This window comes from Anguilla anguilla, chromosome 8, assembly GCF_013347855.1.
Source record: "Anguilla anguilla isolate fAngAng1 chromosome 8, fAngAng1.pri, whole genome shotgun sequence".
NCBI classification, from domain to species: domain Eukaryota; kingdom Metazoa; phylum Chordata; class Actinopteri; order Anguilliformes; family Anguillidae; genus Anguilla; species Anguilla anguilla.
This window is the reverse complement of record NC_049208.1, coordinates 7514853-7536081: the sequence shown is the minus strand read 5'-3', so window position 1 is coordinate 7536081 and position 21229 is coordinate 7514853. Positions and strand designations below refer to the sequence as shown.

The following is a 21229-nucleotide window of genomic DNA, read 5'->3' as shown; positions in this document are numbered from 1 at the left end:
TAAGAAACCTTTCTAAACAACCAAAATGTAAAGATGCACTTTTTCTGGACAACAGAACACTACTACCCTGACAAACTCTTGGGATATGTTTTAGCCTTGCTCTTTGAGATACCGTACCACAACAGTGATAAAATGTGAAATCTAGGCCACAGTCCAATAGCCCATTGGGATTATACTATCAAATACAGTGTAGCATTATAGAATAAACATTTTTCTTACATGAAAACCAACTTCATTTTTTAAATTTATTTATTTATTTATTGCTAAACAGGTATCAAAAAATAATTGTATAATTCAGAACAACAGCGCATAGTTTAACACAGGAGTTAATTTTCAAATTAATTAAAGTCATCCTCTCAGTTAATATTTAACATATCTATATGTCTCGATAGAATTAGAAGTTAATTAATTATACACACACATACATTTGAAATGGTCCTAGAAAATGGCTCTTTGGAGCTAAAAACTAGGTGTATCTGAAAACAAGATAAATATCTGAAAACATCCAGCCTATGGTCACAAAAAGATTTTGCCCGTTTATCGAAGGAAGCGGGTGGTTTATACAATCCATTTGTCATGAATCTTCTCTACTGTGTTTGGCTTTGCTGTACGTGCACAGTGGCAATAGTCTATATTTTTTGGTTGAACTAACAAAGCTTGCCAATAATTTTTTTTTTTTTTAACACAGAAACACACACACGCAAACAACACTTTTCTCATGATATTGAAACTTGACACGTTCTAAACTGACTTGACGCAATGAAAAACAAAAAGAGATTAAAAGCAAAAGGTGATCTGCGTGTGATTTGTACCTTTCCTGTTTCTATTCTGACAAAGAGCGCTTTTTTCACTGTGATCTGTTTTCAATACCAACATCCACACACACACACGCACAGGCACACGCACACACACACAGACCCATGCACTGACACATGCGCACACACAGACCCAGATACTCACCCATGCACGCACACACACACACACACACACACACGCATGCACACGCAGACTCACACACGCACACACACACACACACACAAACTAGTGTTGTTAAAAATAAAATTGAAAACAGAGATAGCCATTAAGTCTGACCGCACAAACATCTGTATTTTGTAAGAATTTTGAAAAAAAATAATTCAACCAAACAAATTCATGTCCATACAAGGGGTTTCTTTGTCCTATTTTACATTACATTTTCATGACCATTATTTGTCTGCTGGCCATGGTAAGTAGCCTTTGTGATTGTCTTTTGTTATGTTGTTGCATAATAACTATTTGAATAACTTCCTTGTGTAAAACCTGCGCATCGTGCGTGAACAGGCAGACTGTTTCTCTTTTATTATCTTCAACATATAAAAAAAAAAAAACACTTGTAGCACTGTAGTGCTCCCATTGGTTAAATGCCAGACATTGTCGGTAAGTCGGGTCAAAACCCCTCCTGAACCCAATAGATACCGTGTAGTAACATGGTTCAGGGCAAAAATAAAGGAAATGGAATCAATAGAAACTTATCCACTTGTGTCTTTGTAACACTTCTTAAAACCGTCAAAGAACCACCAAGTTTTACAGGTTAGTTTTTATTTATTTATTTATTTTTTTTTTTTTTACATCCATAATTGGAGCCAAAATTATAGTACAGGATAGAACCCACATGTCTGGAAACTGAGAAGGTGGTAGTCCCATAGAGAACGCTGGCTAGCATCGTCTTAAATCTTAGTCGTCGTGGCAAATCCATTAACGTGCATCTTGGCCGAAGGAGCCCATTATTTTTCATTCCTAGAGGCAGGATACGCGCGTCCCAGGACATCATGTTACTCATCACTCAGTCGACCTGAAATGTCAATGAAACGCGCTCACCCTCCCCTGGAATTTAGAAAAATAAAAATGTTAGAAAAAACATTAGGCAAACATCATAAAATAATGTAACATATATATATATATATATATATATATATATATATATCAAATGTATAATTTATTGCCGTTCGTATTGCAATTTGTTTCCAGTGTATCACGTGTAATGGCCTGGCCAGGACTCGTCTGGCCATAGAAGTTATTGTCCAGATGGAAGCCAGGGAACTTCCAGAGGATTTCCAGGGGTTTTTTTGGAACAAACTCAGAAATACTATATTGATGTACTGAACACCTCACAAGTATATCCTCCTGAGATCTGGCAGAAAAAAAAAAGTTTAAGTATTTATATATTTTTTGACATAATACAAGTGTCTTGGATGACAAAACCATGTTGCGGTGAAAATATTTTCAAAAATATTGGTTTTATTTTTATTGAATGTCCCTTGTAGTTTGTCGGTTTCAGGGTAGTACGATATGGTTCGGAAATTCACGAGTAACACTTTAAATTAAGTTGCAGCTATAATTCTGTCGTTAAATTGTGCTGTAACTAATTTGGTAACAAGACGCTATTATTGAGTAACTCCAAAGTTGGTCATTATGAATGCTGTCAACTGCTGTTCCATGTAACCTACACTGGAGTTGCTCAATTATAACCTCTTGTATAACCTCCGGGGCACATGATTGGCCATCACTGGTTTAGACGAGCATGTGATGTCACCAGCTGCTTCTTTTCACACTGCAGCCTGTCCTCTGTGGCACCTGATTGGACACCGCTGGTGTGGATGTTCATTTGTCTCTTTCGCCTGCAATTCATTTCGCACCTTTCACAGAAGTTCGGCACGGTGGAGCTGGGGCCTGGAGCATGCTGGGAAACACAATTAGGCTGCGTTCACACCGGACCCGCTTGAACAGCTGGTGGCACCTTTTTTTTTTCATAATTATTTTAAATGAGTTTGAAGTGTTTTCTACGCTCCTTTTGCGCACCAGGCACCTGTCGTTTATCCGTCCCAGGGCGCCTTGCTGTTTTTAGGTGCTCGTGGAGCTGAAAATGAGCCTATTTTGATGCGCTCTGAGGGGAAACTGTCCCCGCTGTCATTCTTTTCTCTGCTGTCCAATCGCATGAAAGTAGCGGCGGGCTTTGGTTCTGCCGTTAGCTTCTGCTGTTAATGAAGAAGATGGAAAAGAAGTTCATTTTGTTGTTACAGTTTCTGGCCACTCAAACTTGTCCGATTTCACAAATTGATACTTTACCCTGACAAAAATAAGGGGTCCAAGGCATGGATGTAGATGGTGAGTTATTTTCAGGGTGAAATTAGTCAGCTAATGCCATTAAATATGCCACGCAATTGATTGACAGGAGTAGAGAGAGGTTGCCTAGCAACAGCAAACAAGATGCCTCCTGTGCCCTTTTTCAGAGTAGGCTTCACCAAATCAAGACAGGTAACTGGTGCGTGTTTTCAAGCCGATAAAGCGTGTCCAGTGTGATCACATCTTCTTTTTTCTGGCCACAGGATGTAGCAGGTGACGCTAATGACTGCAACAGACCCATGTCCAGGTACACCTGGAGCTCCACAAGGCACTGTCGGGCAGTCTTAGCCAGGAGGTATTAGCCACAGACCCAGCTAACACATAAGATTCTCACAATATTTGTGCCGGCATTATAACATTGACAAAACATTTCTGTAACATTGTGAGAACATTTTGAGTTTGCTGGGGAGGTCTAATCCAGGGCCCTGGTGCATAAATCCAGTGTGAAGCCTGGCCAGATCGGGCCCCTCTGGCATTTAAAAAAAAAAATCCTGTTTAACTGTAAATCCATGTCGATTTGACTTTCCCACCACACAGAAATTCACAGGGCAGCTTTTCAGCGAGGTTAACAGGGGGATAGTTTTTTCACTTTGAGTCAATTAGCACCTTTTTTTTTTAGCACAGAGGCTGCAAACACGGCTCTCCGGTTTTATTTGCAGCGCGATGAAAGTTTTAATTACCCCTACCGCTTCCCATGGGTTTTGCTGGCTGCTGCTTTGCATAACAGCAGTCCATCACCTCTTCCCAGAACAGAGGGCAGCTTGAAGAAAGTCTGCACGTTGCACGTACTCCCTTCTGAATATAAAATGGTCTGTCATCATCAATTTTAGCTCTGTTCTGCCCTGGCTTCCTGAATGACATTGCCTGTAATTTTTCCGTCTCCGGTGGTGGAATGAAATCGAAGAGTTATGAGCAGTTGCCCACTGCTTCTGGCACCGTCCCCCCAGCTGAGTACTATAATGAGTCATTTATTTAACTAAACCAACAAAAAATTTCATTTTAATACTGAAAATATATAAAAAATTAAAATGAAAAAAATGGGGGGGGGGGGGTGTTTCTCCATGTCGTATTCATTAAAGGCATTCTATGTTGGATTTTTACTTTGAAAATATTATAAAATAACCATGCAAAAGCATATCTATGATGCACTGGCGAGCTGTGCGGTTTAGTGTAATTCATGTACTTTTACCTGCATTTGTCATTCTAAAATGTGTTTGGGATGTTTCTGGGCATGGCGTTGTTTTCTGTGTGGTCAGGGGTGGGCCTGGATACAGAGCCTCCGGTTTGTGAAGCAAAATGGCAAACCGACAGGGCTCGTTCAAAAACTGGAGGTAACCTTGGAATTGCTTTTTCTCAGTGGGGTGGCATCAGCTGAAGGGGATGAAAAGCAACATGGAGTTGGCTTGTTTTCTGCTGGACATTATAAGTAACATTATATCTAGCTATGCAGCTAGCTATGTTAAGTTGCTAGATGGCTAAAGATGGGTGGCCTGGTTGGGGTGAGTGGGCACGTTTGAACACAGTGGAGGAGACTTCTTTGATTGTAAACACAGGACCACAACAAGGCTAAAAAATCCTGCATACACCTTTTATTGCAACCGAGTGATATAATTATGTGTCATTCTTAGTGTTTGGGTATAATTTTACAATTGATAGGTAACACAGCTTCATTCAGCAAGTTGCAAACTCTTGTTTTAAAGGCCACATGATTTATGCAGGTAATCATATAATGATTAATGCCACACGTTCAACATATGTGGCACAAATGGAATGGTACTCAAAACCATCCATCCATCCATTATCTATACCCGCTTATCCTGGGAAAGGTCGCGGGGGGTGCTGGAGCCTATCCCAGCATGCATTGGGCGAGAGGCAGGAATACACCCTGGACAGGCTGCCAATCCATCGCAGGACATACTCGAAACCAGATTAAAATGAATAACACAAAACATGCATTAGTGTACAACCCTTTAGCTTTAATGAAGAAAAAACACTATAAAATAAATTAGATTAAAAAACATAGCCACAAGCATTTTTTGAATTGTACATCAAAGCAATGCAACAGATCAGTATCTGTATCTCTGTATATACAGAATAAAACAAAGCATTATTTTTTTTTATCTCAGTCCAAACACGTTCTTCAGTGTTGTTTCGTTCGCCTTGAGAAAATAAAACAAATACAACCATGTTTTTTTAATTTTTTCTCTTTGTAATTTTTTATCATTTTTTTTCCAGGTTTTCATCATTACTTTTTTTTGTACAATATCCATGTCAGGATCATCCTCACAAATTATATGTTTCCACTTTTTTATGTCGTAAAGATTTAATTTGCTTTACATAAGACATTGACAATGGTACAGTGTTGAATGAAGGAAATGCAGGTGGAAAGCAGCTCTTCTATCCCTTTGAAGAATAGGTTTTTGGAATGTTTTTCAATATTCTATGTCCATGTTCTAGAACTCAATTTAGCAGTATTGATTGTTACATCAGCATTAGAATGTTCAGTTAAGAACGTTCCAATCACATATTTGTGACCTCTCTCCTTAAAGGGGTTAAACCAGTCAGGGAATAACATGTTGCTGGAAACAGTGGCAATCGGCCAAGGATGAGTCCTTCTAATGCTTGCAGCAACCACAACAAGAAATATGTTCTTTAAAAGAACGAAAATATGGATAAGTGGTTTCTGAAATGGTTTCAAAAGTTTTATTTTAATTACCCCCAGTCCCCTCCACAAACATACACACAAACACAGACAAACACACACAAATGCACACACACACATACACACACGCATGTTGGTCATAAGTGCTTTTTTGTTTCTCATCAATGAACCGTGTTCAAATAATAAATGAGAACATTACGACAATGTGCTTGGGTCCGAGATTTGGGGTGGTGGGGTGGTGGTGGGGGAGCAATGGGCAGGTCAGTTTTCACTCTCACACACGAGAGGACAAATAACAAAAGACTAGATGCTCTACAGAGCTGGTCTTCTTCAAAAATAACTACACTAAAATGGCCTCTCGATTTCACTCACACAAACTCTTTGGTGTTGCCCGAAGTGAAGTATAATATTAAGAAATGTGTGAATATTCTTCTGCTTTCTTTCTCTACATCTCCTTCCCTTCATTCACGTACTGTATGTGCTCTGTAGTCCTGTACATTCTGAAATGCCACACCCCTTCTAAAAACTTTGAATAGGCTGAACACAATGTTGTTATAGTGCAAAATGTCAACGTTCAGAACGTTTTTCAAAAACAAAACATGATAATGGCAAGAAATAATAATAATAATAATAATAATAATAATAATAATAATAATAATAATAAATCGACAAATGTTTGGCTCCAGCAGCTGGTCAAACTTGTTTCTTTCAAGTATCTTTCAACAACAACAACAAAAACAATGTAACGTGAAAAAAAGTATTAAAAAGTCTTCCTCTTAGTTTGAAAAGGTAAACAATTCCAAAGCAAAAAACGAACAAAAAAAAAAAACAAAATCACATCGTAATACTTGACAAGTTGCATAGTTTTGAGATTATTCAGGCACCTCATCGACGCGGTCTTTTTTCGTTTGCAGTGCAGAGAAGAGGGGATCGCACCTCACCTCCGCAACATAAATATTCTCTCTTCTTCTTGCGCCCTTTTTTTTTTGTAAAAAAAATATATTATGTATTTATTTATTTTTCTTTTCTTTTTTTTTAATTTTTTAATATGAAAGTGCCACAGAGATACCCCCCATAAGGTTCAATAACGACTGAAAACAAATCAGCGTCGGGTCAGCGAGTCTCAAAATAATAATAATAATAATAATTAAAAAAACAACACTTTTTGTGAGTCTCCTTCCAAGAGGACCGTTGGCAAAGTCAATCGTCCATCCTCCGTTTGTCTTTTTTTATAACTTTTTTTTTGTCGTCAATTTTAACTCATTTTTTAAAAATGTACGTTTATTCATGTACCGATCGTTTCCCCCTCCCCCTCCCCCCCCCCCCCCCCCCCGCGGCCCAGGCCCCCGGGCGGAGGAGCCTACGAGCAGCCGCACTCCTCCACGATCATGTTCTGGATGTCCTTCTTGACGATCTTCTGCTCGTCGTCGTAGTAGAGCATGGACATGGCGCGCAGCCGCGTGGGCACGCAGCACGACTTGATGTTTGTGAAGGGGGCGTAGCCCCGCATGCGGTAGTGGCTGATGACGGTGGAGTGGAAGGACAGCGAGGAGCCGGTGATGCTGGCCACGTGCCCGGGGCAGTCGCCCTCGCAGTAGTTGGCGTGGTAGCCGGAGGGGGCGATGATCCAGTCGCTCCAGCCGATGTCCTTGAAGTTGACGTGGAACTGCTTCTTGCAGCAGGTGCGGATCTTGCCGTCGCACTCCAGCCCGCGCTTGCTGCGCCGGTGTCCCTGGTCGCCCGCCTGCCGCACCACCACCATGAGGAAGGGCCGGTGCGACTGCTCCCGCTCCCGCTTGGGGGCGTCGGCCAGCACGGGCGTGGCCCCGGCCTCGGCGCACTGCGGGCAGGACACCCGGAGGCCCAGCGTGCTGCCGCCGCGGTCCAGCAGGGCCTGGACGGTGCCGGAGACGGGCAGCGTGTGCCAGCCGCTGCGGCGCGTGTCCACCGTCTTCTCCGCGACGGACACCTCCTGGACCCGCCCGTCGGGCCCCTCCTGCCGGTGCAGGAGCCGGACGGCGACCTTGGCCCGGCTCCGGTTGCCCTTGGCCAGCCGGAGGAACAGCCAGACGTTGGCCTGCTCCACCAGCGACAGGTCGTTGCCATCCTTGGACATGTGGAAGTTGACGGAATCGCTGGAGTCGCCTGGAGGAGGGAGAGGGAAGAGGACAGTTAGCAATCTGGACATTAAGCACGTTTCCATTTCATTCCAGTTCTAACTGGTAGCCCTTAAACCGTCGTGGCTATTCGAAGTCAAGTGCCGTAAAAAGTCAAGTTGCTGCCTCTTGCCTGATGCGCACAGGGATGGGCTCCAGCACCCCACGCGACCCTGCCCAGGATAAGCGGGTATAGATAATGGATGGATGGATGGATGGAATATTTAATGGTTTGCTGATACGTGCCGATAACCATGCCAACATGCCAACAAGCGGATTACCTGCACTGATGTTTTTTTCACGCCAAGCATTGTGTGGCCAAATTCTACAATGACTAGAGTTGCTGCTGATCTTTTTCTTATTTTCGTTAGTCATCATGCCATAGATGTTAACAGGGAAAAGGAAGCTGTTTGGTTGTTTGACTGCAAGGCACAGTGGAGTCCATTGTTTCCACAGCGTGCGTCACCAAAAATGTTCGCGGAGGAAAAACAGCTGAACAAATTCAAGCCGAAGGAGAAGAAAAAAAAAAGACAGAGGAATAAACACCAAGAGTCCAGCCCCAATCACTTATCTACTTGTCTGCACTAATAACTTTTACAGTCAGCATCTCCGTCTGCAGTTCTTCGTCAACACCTCTATCCCCCTCAAAACATTTCCTGGACCTACAATTCTGGTATGCCGCTGTGTATACAAAGCGTGTCATATTATGACAAGGGCTTTACCAATACCGTGCACTTGACTGCGGACTGCAACGCGCTATTAAACTTGCAGCGTTCGGTTTTAAACAATCTGTAATCCATTTATGTGATGTTTTTTTTTTTTTTTTTTTTTTTTGAGAGAGGGGAGTGGACTAATTGAGGTAAAGAACCTCGCCCAAGGATACACCAAAAAGTCACCCCCCGAATCTGATCCTACGACTCCGTGGGACCAGGGACCTTGTGGGCCCCCTTTTGGAGGAGCTGTTTCAGAAAAAAAAAAAAAAAAAAACTGCCGATTTCTGGTCCCAACAGCTCACGGCTCAACAGGCGTGCCTCTACCCTCCCGCCATTGTGCGTTTATAATCGCGCGATAAACTCGCGTAAATAACCCTCTGTAATCACACGCATCGCCTATCGGTTGTCTCTTTACGTAATACTAGGTTTCATTGGTTTCTTCTCACCAGGAATTTCCTGGAGTGATCCAATTCCATACGCTCAAAAATATGTGTCATACTATCTTTGTAAACAGCCTAATGTGCCCCTTGAGTATCTAACCCGGTCCACGTAAGTGGGTATTAGGCAGCCATTTTTTCTCTCTGTCCCTCTTGAATTTGCACCACAGAATTGCTTTTGAAAGGATATAATGGAGAGTTTAACAAGCGACCAGAGGTATCGCCTTTGACCTTGTCTTCTCAGGTAACCCTGTACAGTAAGACCTGGAAACCAGTAAAAAAGTACAGGGCAGGGCTGGGCTGCATGTGCAGAATGTAAGGAGAACAATCACTGACCTCAGCCAATGATAAGGCCGCATTTCAAGGACACCATAAAAAACTAAAACATACTGAGCTGAAGTCCAGCTTTCATAGATCTATTTTATTTCTTTTTGCATATGCCCTATATTTTCCATTTTATGGAATCCAGTCTTTTAGCGTATTCCACTGTCTAGAAAGTTATTTATACGCTGAGAACGTTATAGAAAATGATGAAATGCGTGAGCCTTCGGGAAATTATTCACATATATTTTACAAAGGTAAACAGTCGTTCTGTGGACGAGAGGATACGTTCCCAGCAAAAAATTTACAGAGGAGCTCCGTCAGGTCTCAAACTGAGTAAGCAACGAAGAGTATTTATCATGAACCACCACTTTTTTGAGACAGACACAGTAAATACTGTTAAAAAGGCATTATGGTCTGCCGTTTTCCAGCTTGTTCCGAGGCGCTCACACAACTCTTGCCGCTGGGCTGTTTTATGAGATAAGAAAACATTTTTTCATCCTTAATGCAGGCCGTAACAGTAACAATGCCATAACATTAGTCTGCTCGTAAAGTAAACAGCCATCGCGGAGCTGTCCAAACACAGCTGCGACTGTTGCGGTATTTGAACGATTCGCCGCTACGAGTCAGTGCGCTACGCCTCCGTTTTTCGGTGCCCGGTCAGGTGACGGCATTAACCGCGACCCCTCGGAGCCGAGCGCGGCCTTCGTACTCGGCGAGGGGGTGTTTGGCCTCGAAAACCTCGCCGGCGAGGTCACTTCTGAAAGCGGCAGAGAAGAGATCCTGCAGCAGGGCAGTCCGAACCCTGTTCCTGGAGATCTACCGACCGTCCCATTAAGTTGTCACCCCAACTCTAAGGAGGCACACCTCTTTCAACAGCTAGAGAAGGGCTGCCCAGCCCTGTTCCTGGAGAGCTATAGTCCTGTAGGTTTTTCACTCCAACCCTAACAAAGGGTTAGAGTGAAAACCTTCATTCAACAGCTAGAGCAGGGCTGCCCAGCCCTGTTCCTGGAGATCTACCAACCGCCCTGTAGGATTTTACTCCAACCCTAACAAAACACGCCTCATTCAACAGCTAGAGCAGGGCTGCCCAACCCTGTTCCTGGAGATCTACCATCCCATAGATTTCTCAACCCTAATTCAGCACACATGATTCTACTGGTTAAGCAGCTCAACAGAATCTCTAGCTGTTGAATACGGTGTACTTTGTTAGGGTTGGAGTGAAAACTTACAGGATGGAAAGATCTCCAGGAACAGGGTTGGGCAGCCATGGGGCTACAGAGATGTACTGTATACTTTCAACAACCAGGCCATGAGAGTGCAGTTTGCGCAGCTGTCCCAGACAGAAATCTGGAAAATAGCATTCCTATTATGTCTTTCTGTAGGGTGGGGGGAGGGCGGACAGCAGCAGTAGGACCTGACAGGTTAACAAACCATCAGTGGGATTCCCTGTCACGTCCAACCCTCTATGTTGTGTTCAATAATCCTGCTCCTTATGTCGATTATAGTGGTTAAACACCCCCCCCCCCCCCCCCAAACCTCCACTAGTGCCCCTACCCTTCTGAGACCTGGCAGATAAAAGTTTTTTTTTTCCCCCATGTAACTCTATAATAAAGGGTCCTGGATGAAAAAAAAAGTGTTGCAGTGAAAATCGTTAAAAAATACATGATTTGTTTTATTTTTATTGAATGCCAGTTGTAGTATAGGTTTCAGCACAGTAGAACATATATGGTTCTTGAGATTAAGACCCAAAACTCATGTCCCCTACAGAAAATGACAAAAAATGCCTTGCTGGGTCTTAGCAGGCGACTGCTGATAGGCAGCTCCAGGTGCACACCACCTCCCCTCCACTTCTCTACTCCCAGCTCCTTATGTGACGTTGTTCCTGATTCACTCCACGTAGCTGACAAACGACGAGTTAGAAAGCAAACACTTGCACTTGCACAGAAGTGCACACTGTTCTTACTGGCCAGGAGCGCGCTGAGTGCACCAGAGTTTGAAAGTGAGTTGAAAGCAAGTGCTCTGCTCATTCATAACTGCTTATAACATCTTTAGGAGTATACTGACTGAGCGTACCGGAGTTTGAAAGCGAGCCCTTCTGCTCACGCATAACTGCCTATAACTCTTCTTTAGGAGCGCAGAGTGGTCCAGAGTTTGAAAGCAAGTGCTCTCTGCGCATTCATAACTGCACATAACTCTTTTTTATCGCCAAAAAGGATTGAGTTTCCTTCCCTTTGTGCCTGACTTGTTCGTTGATGAAACACGATCACAAGCAGGAAACAAAAGGGGCACTGCCCACACAGCTGAAAGCTTCATTTGTTTTATTCTCTCTCTCTCTCCCTCTCTCCTTCTCCCTCTCTCTCTCCCACTCTCCCTCTCTCCTTCTCCCTCTCTCTCTCTCACTCTCTCTCTCTCTTTCTCTCTCTCTCTCTCTAGCAGCAGCAATCATGAAAATCCTTCGCTCCTGAATAAGGAGCTTACTATCTTTGGGTCATTCTGCTCTTGGCCTCTTCTGTCATGCAGCCCTCGTTTCGTGGTGCCGTATCGCCGCACCCGCAATCAGAACCACTCGGTGGGCAACGAACCGCTCAGACCCCCCGTGCTGGGCGCTGACGGGACTCTGAGGATTTGAGTGACAGGGGAGGAGCGGAGCGTTCCCGGGATGGGGGGCTGGAGGGGACAGCTGCCCTGGCATCTGGAATGGCTGAAGTGGCCCTGGCGGTCCCCGAGGAGGGCACTTGGAGGTGCCACCGCCCGGGACACAAGTGCTGCATGTGTGCCAAAGGTCATCCGTGCCAGCGGTCACGTAACCTCCTCCGTTTCCCCTGGCCTGTGGAGACGGCTCTCTCTCTCTCTCTCTCTCTCTCTCTCTCTCTCTCTCTGTCTCTCTCTCTCACTCTCTTTCTCTGACACTCTCTCTTGCTCTCATTCTCTTTCTCTCTCTCTCTCTCTCTGTCCCACTCTCTCTCCGTCTCTCATGCTTTAGTTCTCTCACCTCTAATAATCAAACATGAACTACAAGAGGCATGTATTTAGAAGGGCAGGCCAGTGTATACATGGCCTTCAGTGAGAAATTGCCAAACTCACTAACATTTTCCATCTACTGGGATTTGAGGTAGCACACAGAAGTATCGATGTGTTATTTTTCTTACAAGTTAATAGAAAGCTGCAGCAATGTTTGTGACGTATCTTTGACTGAAAGTCCACTCGGCATGCATTGACTAATTTTGGTAGGCCCTCCTGGCTATAGGATTGTAGGCCACGCTGTTGTCTGGTTGGTGTGACACTATAAATGAGTCACCTCACCCAAACAAGGCGCGCACGTGAATGCACGAACGTTCCAAACCTGGAGGCACTCCAAACCATACCTCACCTTTACGGCTGTGATGGTTTTTTTCTTTTTTTTCTTCTTTAAAAAGCGTGCTAAAACACTAATGGCAATGGTGACAACAATGGCGGTGATCATGCTCTTGGCGATTACGACGGGGCCTCATTGTGCTGAGATACGCGAGCGCAGGCACGACCGCCAAGCCCTGCAGGAAGCAGCGGGCGAGACGAGCGATCGAATGAGGGTTGCGACAGTTCGGGAAGAGCGAGGGAAACGACGCTGGGCCCATATCGCATTGCACATCCATTCAGCCGCCTGCCAGCTCCGAAAAAGATCTATACTGTACCTCTTTGGCTCCTTTCCCCCCCCCCCCACCCCACCACCCCCCATCCCCTCCATCCTGCGCCCCCCCCACCCCCCTGACCCTCCCCCTCTCTCCCTGGTAGCACAGAAACACACAGAACTTTCCCTCACCATTTGATGGGCTGCATATGCATAAACCTGGACATGACACAGTGGTGGTGAAGAGGTGTGTGGGGGGGGGGGGGGGGTGGGGTGGGCTGAGTTCTCAGAAAGTGGTAATTCAACCTTTCATTAGCCTTTTGTGGGAAGTGATAGATGTTTACACTGCCCAGTACAGCTTATAGCAAAGGGATTTAGTAAAGGGCTGAAAGTCGCACCAGTGCACAAAGTCGCTTGCTTCTTTTTTGCGAAATAGCAATTTCATCAATTCATGCATGTGCAAATGAGAAAAGATGTTAATGTTCATGCAATATCCAATGAGGTGTTCTTGTCACTGATGACGCAGTAAAACCGCCATCAAAAATATGAAAAATATGCTATGTTTGAGTGAAACTCTGCAACTACAGTGACACCAGGCAGTGAGAACCCAAACGAATAGATTACTTCCATGATTTTACACTGAATAGTTGCATTGGAATTTTAGCTTAAATTATACTGTGCAGTTCTTTTGCGAATATAAGTTTGTTTGCTTGCTCGAGGGCACTATGTTTCTCATGGAACGACAACAAGTTTCAATTGATTGACCTTCTAGTGGAAGTTAATGTGGACACATGGTCAATGTTTGACTTGATTTCTGATTTGATATCTTTCATTGAGAAAAGTCCTTGGGTTATAAAAACCGATCGATGAGCACAGAATACACAGTTCCCTTCTGGATAAGTACACTGTCAAGCTGGGAAAATAAGAATGGAATTAAAATATTGCGGTCTTGCAACTTAATAGTCATACTAAAAACAAAAGTTTAAAAAAAATGTTTAAAAAAATAAAGTATCATAAGTAGATGTGCACCTTTTAAAAACAGGATCGCGGAACTTCTAAGCGACGTAGTTCAAAAGGACAGCGCACATTTTGTGGGCTTGTTCTGGTTTCAGTCCCTATGATGTTCTGGACAGCAGCGATTTGGCATAGGGGTCTCAAACTCCCGTCCTGGAGGCCCACAGTCTTGTGATTTCCTTTCAATCAATAGCCAGTTTAGGCCTCGAAAAGAAAGGTGTGCAGACTCTTTAGCCAATCAGAGACTTAAATGAAGCATATAAGTGCAGGAACACATAGAAAACCAACAGACACAGCAGACCCTCCAGAATCTTGATTTGAGACCCCTGGTTTAGAGAATACTTGACTGTGATTCTTCTTATCCAAAGAGGGTCAGGTTGGGTGGTTTTTTTGTTTAAGCCCAACACTAAGAGGCCTGCTTCTACTTATCAAGGTCTTGATTAAAGACCACGATTAGTTAATTAGTTGAATCAGGTGGAATCACGGAGCTGGGCTAGAACGAAAAACCTGCACCCTGCACCCGCACCGGCCCAGTTCAGATAATGTTGGACGACCCCGATCTTGGGTTTGCCAGCGATGGTGACTCAGCACCCAGCATCACTTTCAGTTGCAAAACTCCCCATAACTGCCCCGCCAGGTCAGCGGGGATGAGGAACACATGTCGCAGAGGTTTTTTCCCCCCCCTTCAATGGCGGGGCACGCTAACGACCGACTGCTCGCAATTTGTAGGCCCTTTCATCTTGACTTTTGCGCAATGTCCCACGGGCGTGACCGTAAACGAATCCGAGCGATTATGAGCAACAGGAGCCGGGGTGCCACGGCAACGGAAGGACCGGCGCGCACACCAGAATTCCGCTAGCGACGTCGCGTCTAATTTATGACTTCATTCGGGAGAGCAAATGGCTGTGAAATTGGCAAGCATCTCTCTCTCTCTTTCTCTATCTCTCTCTGTCTCTCTTTCTTTCTTTATCCCCCTCCCTCTCCCTTTACCAGCCTTCAAAGCTGTGGTCCAATAAGGAGAGGCCTCATACAGGTAGCCCCCGCCCACGGACCCTCCTTCCCGCTGGCTGCACAGCCCAAAGCAATTACCGGAACCTGCATTTCATTGAATGAAGCAATTACGCCTTGCCTACGGTCCTGTGGGCTGGCCCGGCTGGAACTCATCCCCCTGCACATCGTTAATTCTCCTAATTTCATAAATATTTGAGTAGGTCAATTTTTTTTTTTTTTTTTTTTTTAAATCTGCAGTTCATTCAAAGCCTATTTATAGCCCAGAGGCATTGTCATGCACATTTATGTAAGCAGGCTGTGACAGAACGTGTCGTCACAGGCTCTTTCTTCATCGGAGGATTAGGTGGATACCAGCTTTTGAAACTTAGCTCGGAGTTTTGTGGGTGTGTGTTACACGAGAGCTCAAACTTAAAGCTATTTTTTTTTTTTTTGTTCATTCTCCGTGTAACAGTACACCCAGCGCAGCGGTAATGAATACCTGCTGTTAATTAAAACTTTATATCCTTACTTAAATATCAGGCATCATGTCATATGAACAGTGAGAACTTCCACACCTGAACTATTTGATAAATATTTTAAAAAAAGGTATTCTAACCCGATGCTTTCTCTCGAAGGTGATATCAATGGTGGTGTTTTTAAGTCGCTCGCCGAGATAATTAGAAATAACACATTGGTTAAGTGATTTAATTTTCTTTATTTTCCCATGAGATCACATTAGGGTAACTGTGAAATAAGAGACTGCTCTTATTTCCCAAGAACGTGAAGCTCTACTTCACTGGCCTTCTTTATAGCAGAGAGGTCAGCCTCATTGTTTGAGTTGTTTTGCATTAATTTGTTGTCCTGTGTGGGAGCCAGTCTCTCTCTCTCTCTCTCTCTCTCTCTCTCTCTCTCTCTCTCTCTCTCGCTCTCGCTTGAGCACGCTCTTGAGTTTGGCTTCCCCACGGTTGAGTTTTAAAACAGCGGAGTGCAGCCGGGGCTTGTTTTGAGTCACAATAAAACTGATACCATTCAAACAAGCAAGGTTACTCCCGAGCTCCATGTGGAGCAGAGGCTCTGGTCCTCCGTGTTATGAAGAAATTATCTAGCAAAAGAAACAGAGGAGAGAAACACTGATGCAGGCGGCGTGGGGGAAACGCAGCTGCCCCTGTCTCTGTTGTGTGCTCCTTCCTCCAGTGTTTTCATTTCAGTATCACATGTACAGTAATGGGAGACAGCTATTAGATTTTTCTTTTAATCAGTGAACAATAAAAAACAGAAAACATTTTTTTGTGTTTTGATGATCCCCAATGGTGCAATTCCAGTGGAATTCCATTACACAGAAACGCTGATAGACACCCAGTCCAATTAAAGGGGGGTGAGGTCAGGGTGGTATTATTATCCGGTATTATCATTGTAACACCAGTGTTACTTGGCAGTGTTGTTTTTAATGAATGCTAATCCTACTATGCGTGCAGTGTTGTTGGCATTCCTGTTTAATGCACTGGCGTAAATTTCCAAACCACAGTTTAAAACGTGCCGAGCGTTGGCGCCCGGCGCCTACCGCCTACACACGCAGGACCGCTGAGGTTCCTCACACACACACACACACACGCGCGCATTCTGTAGATTTAGAAGAGTGTATAAATCACACAGCAGTAAAAAAAAAAACGGAAGAGGGGAACACCCAGCAGGCACCCTGGTGGCGCTTGTCGTTACCCGCCCTGCCCGACGGGGCTACAGCTGAGCGACAAATTTCGTGCACTGTCACACACACACACACACACACACACACAAAAAAGTGTTCGCTCTGAATTAAAGCGAAGTAAGTTCGTTTGCGTGCGCCCTCAGCTGAGCTGAGTATGGGAAGGAGCTTCTCTTTCCTGACCGTCGCTCCCATGCTATCATTACCGAGGCCGGCAAGCCGAGCGGACGCCAGACAGCCGTCATTATCTCCAGGCAAGGACCTGCGCATCACAGCGCGTCGCGGGGAAGCTGGAACGAGAGTAAATAGGTCCCCCACCCCGCCCCCCCGTCCCCAAACCGTCCCTCGGCCCCACGGAAAAGAGGGCGGCCGGATGTTTTGAAGGGACGCAGAATAGCGGCGAACTCGTCGAAGTCTTCAGCGATTGGCTGTTGGCGCCCGTCCACCGGAGCGAACGCGCGGATTCTGTGCGGGGGGGGGGGGGGGGGGGGGGGGGGGGGGGTTTAACGACGCATCCTGAGGAATTCGCGCGAAGACGGTGCGGCTGATGTCCTCGTTACGGACGGGCGGTCAACTCAACGAGCGTTTTCTGTGTGATTTACGCACAACCAACTTTTGAGTGTGTTTGGAAACGGGAGGGTTGGGGGGAAATGGATGTTTTTTTTGTTTTTTTTTTAAATCCGTGTTCAGTCAGCATTTAATGTGTTAATTGTATAATTATCGCTTCGAATTCATTCCTGATGGCGATGCTTGTCTCGTGTACTTCCTGGTTCCTGTGGGTATCGCGATCTGGGAATTTCCTGTTGTAAAGCGTTTTTAGACGTTTGTTGAAGAAGCGCATTCACAGTGTCTGTCCAACAGAAGTAGACTGCGCCTTGGTTTTGACATCAACACGTTTCAGTTCTACAGGCTTTGTTTTATTGGAAGTAACAACCCCCCCCCCCCCCCGCCTTCGACCCCCCCCCCGCCCCCTAATTCTTTGTGTGACGGTCCCCTTCTTTTGATTCATATTGCTCTCATTTTTTGCTCTCCAAAGACTTGATTTCTTCTGTGTTTAAATTAAGCCTGTTCCGAAAGTGACAAGGTACAGTAAGCACCAGTCCACGCACGGATGTCGGATGACATCGCCGGCGTCTTTCTGGAGTGTGCCTCAAACGGGAACACTCCGCACCGCTAAGTTTAACGCGCTCCATAACAGCCCGCCCGACATCACACCTGAGGGAGAAGAGGCTATCGCTAAAAAAAAAAATCTAAAAGAATGCAGGCGTGAGCTCGGCACAAAAAAAAACTCATCGTTCGAGCACGTCCTGAGCTTTGCGTTCCAATTTTGTACCTCGGAAAAGAGAAAGAGGCTAAATATAGTCGTCCCTCACTATAATGACTTATCTCCTCCGGCGTTACAGTCTACTTTTTTTCATAAGGTCCCTCTGAAGTCCCTAGCACGAGGATGTTGGCACTCTTTGTTCGTGTAAATGTTCACAGACCTACCGAGCAATAATTTCACAAAGTAAGGTGATTTTCTTGCAATCGATCAAACGAGAGGAAATTATCCCGACCAACGGAACAAACAGTCCTATAAAATTTTAACTTCTACATCCCGTGCTTTTATTTTAAAAGTCAGCTCAAGAGTGTTATGTAAGCTGAATTGCACTAAGGATCAAAGCACCTCACGCTGGGCGCATTGGGTAAACCTTGCACAGTAGTTTTAAGGACAGGACATTTCAGAGCACCAGCGGCAAAGTTCTTTTACACATCACGAGCTGCAGTTTGCCATTGTCAGTTTTAACTGCCTGGGAAAGAAGGTGGAAATTTCTACAACTTCTGAGCGGTATTAGAAAGTGTAAAATTGCTGCAGGGAATGACAGTAAACTGTTTTACAGCATGTACGCTAGCCTGAGCCCAAGTGTATGAGTGTAGTGTATGCCCCAAAAAAAAGGGGGCTTCACAGATGAAGGCTGCCCGGTTCTTTTAAACAGCGAGAGGTAAGCCGGTCCCGCGAAAAGGAGGGGGATGGGTGTGTTTAGTAATCGCCGTCCCCATCCCGTGGAGACGTTCTCCCTTCATGTCAACAGGTTTCCCTTAATCTCTTAACATCTGCTGGGGGAATCAAGATTCCTGCTGCTACCTCTGGCATCAGCCTCTCCTTAAACCGACCAATCATTCTGTCAGGGAGCTTTTCCTCGAAAGACCCGTTGCGCTCACGGACCCGTCTGACAGCTCCCTCAGCTCGGCCGTGGGTTCGCCGCGCCCGACCACGTAGGCTACCATACACAGCATCACGGGTTTCGGGCTTTCAACACCCGCGTGGACGGACGGACGGACGGACAGATAGACGGACGGACAGACGCTGGCCACTTATCGGCCACGTACTGCACACAGCACCACACATTCTCACGCATTATAAACACCCGTGTGGACGGACGGATGGACAAAAGGACGGACGGACGGAGGGACTCACCGGCCTCGGCGAAGGTGATGATCTCGGAGGTCTGCTCGGCCTGCTCGCTGATCTCGGCGTGCCGCTGGCCCTCGTCCTCGATCTCCACGCTGCCGTCCTGGCCCACGTGGCCCACGTGCAGCTTCCGCAGGGCGTTGAGGAGGGCGGCGCGCGGCACGGGCCGCGTGATGTTGGGCCGCTCGCTCAGGTGCAGCATGCTCAGGATGTGCCGCTTAACCGCCTCCACCATGTCCGGCCGAGCCGACGGCTCCTCGGGGAGCCGGGCCAGGGCGCAGGACGGGCAGGCCGTGGCCGACGGGCTCCGCTCGCCCTCGGCCCCGCCCCCGCCCGCCGCCGCCGCCGCCGCCGCCTCCTCTGACGGCGAGCCGGGAGGCGCAGGGGAGCAGCCCGCAGCCGAAATCCCGGAGAGGAGCAACAACATTCCACTCAACAGGGCCAATGAAGACATCCTCGGTGGGAGGTGCCCTGGAGACTCTGACGAGCGGCGCTGACAGAAGCGACTGGCGAACGCAGCTGACGCCTCTCCCGCTCTGCCGCTACTGCCGCGGAGCGCCAACGCTGGCCGAGTTAAAATTTACAAACTGTGTGTGAGCGCAGTACGTGTGTGCGTGTGTGTGTGTGCACGTGTGTTTGTGTGTGTGTGTGTGTGTGTGCCTGTGTCTACCTGTATGTGTGTGACAAGCAAGAAGAAGAAGAGAAAAAAAAGTTGTTGCAGTTAATCGAATCAAAAAGTAAATTTTCTTTAAAAAAAAAAAAAAAAGTATAATCCTGCTTTGAAGAAGTTTTTTTTTGTTGTTTGTTTTTTTTTCTTTTTTCTTTCTTTTTTTGGCAGGAAGAACGGCAGGCTGGAGCTGAGAGATTTACAGGTCTGGTCTCGTCCTTCTGCGGTCTCGTCCGGTCCTCGGGAAAGTTTGAGCGGCGCGCGGGATACTCTGCTTCTCTGCTGCCCCAGGGATGTTCAGAGCTCTGGAGAAGTCTAGTAGTGCTCAGTCTGTAGGACTTGAATGGTTTTGTGGAAGTGGGCTGGGTTAATGCTCTCTCCCTCTCTCTCTCTTTCTCTCTCTCTCTCTCGCTCTCTCTGGACTTCTCACTCTCTCTTTCCCTGACTGTAATTATACCTCTCTCCCTCCCTCCTCCCTCCTCCCTCTCTCCACTACTATCTCACTCACTATTACTGACTCACCACTTTTTTTCATCTCTCGCTCTCTCTCTCTCTCTCTCTCTCTCTTTTCTGGCAGTCACCCGACAGATTACATATCATCTTTTCCGCCAGTGTTGGCAAGGGGCTTTTTTTGTTTGTTGAATTAACCATGTGTTCGTTTGACACAGGAGTGATGTAAAAAAAAAAAAATAATTCCCTTTGCCACGCTTAACAATATCTTTTCTATTTTACTGTTTCTCACTCATGCCAAGCCTTTCGTGCCGTATGACACATTCAGCGTATAGCTGCATGACATACAGTATAGCTGTCATTTGAAGTGTGAGGTGAGTCATATATCTGTCTGTTTGTCTGTCTGTCTGCCTGCTTATCAGATTACCAGCTTGCCTCTCTGTTGGTCTTCATGTATTTTGGTATGAAATAAGCGCAAATTCTTTGAGTTCCTCTTCGGTCGCTGTGGTTTGTGGTCATTTGACTATGGGAAGATCCGCTTTTCGTCATGAATGTACGTTTCTAAATATTTCAAAAATCTTTCTCCATATTCAGACTTTACTTAGAAAAACGACCAGTTTTGAGAATTGCAGCACCACAGTATCGTCACTCTGGAAGGGGAAAAAGGATTTCTGCGTACCCCTTTTTTAGTTCGTGATTAATTCGCACCGCGTGGATTCACCAGGAAGAGAAGGCTGGGCCACTTCCTGCACTCCCCTTGGTGGACGTCTTTTGGGAATCTCTGTGACACGGGCGGACCTCAGTCTGACATCACAAAAAAAAAAAACGTGCGCTGTCATCAGAGTCGCAGACAATTTAATCACAAAAAAAAAACACAGGAGGAAATGACTTTC

General features: G+C 45.7%; 1 protein-coding gene across 1 annotated transcript; it reads right to left on the bottom strand.

Annotated features, from left to right (window-relative positions):
• Window positions 1-7143: 7143 nt before the first annotated feature.
• Window positions 7144-20335, bottom strand: LOC118232724 (inhibin beta A chain-like). The gene is made up of 2 exons (XM_035427781.1): window positions 19226-20335; window positions 7144-7969 (listed from the first exon to the last, which is right to left on the bottom strand). The coding sequence occupies exons 1-2, from the start codon at window positions 19671-19673 to the stop codon at window positions 7185-7187; spliced, it is 1233 nt and encodes a 410-aa protein (XP_035283672.1). The 5' UTR covers window positions 19674-20335; the 3' UTR covers window positions 7144-7184.
• Between the last annotated feature and the right edge of the window lie 894 nt (window positions 20336-21229).

Excerpts from the sequence above, each read along its gene's own strand:
- LOC118232724 (XM_035427781.1), bottom strand. The coding sequence starts at position 19,673 with ATGTCTTCATTGGCCCTGTTGAGTGGAATGTTGTTGCTCCTCTCCGGG. Across the intron at positions 7,970-19,225 it reads CATCACCTTCGCCGAGGCCG|GCGACTCCAGCGATTCCGTC; the intron begins GTGAGTCCCTCC and ends TCCCTCCTCCAG.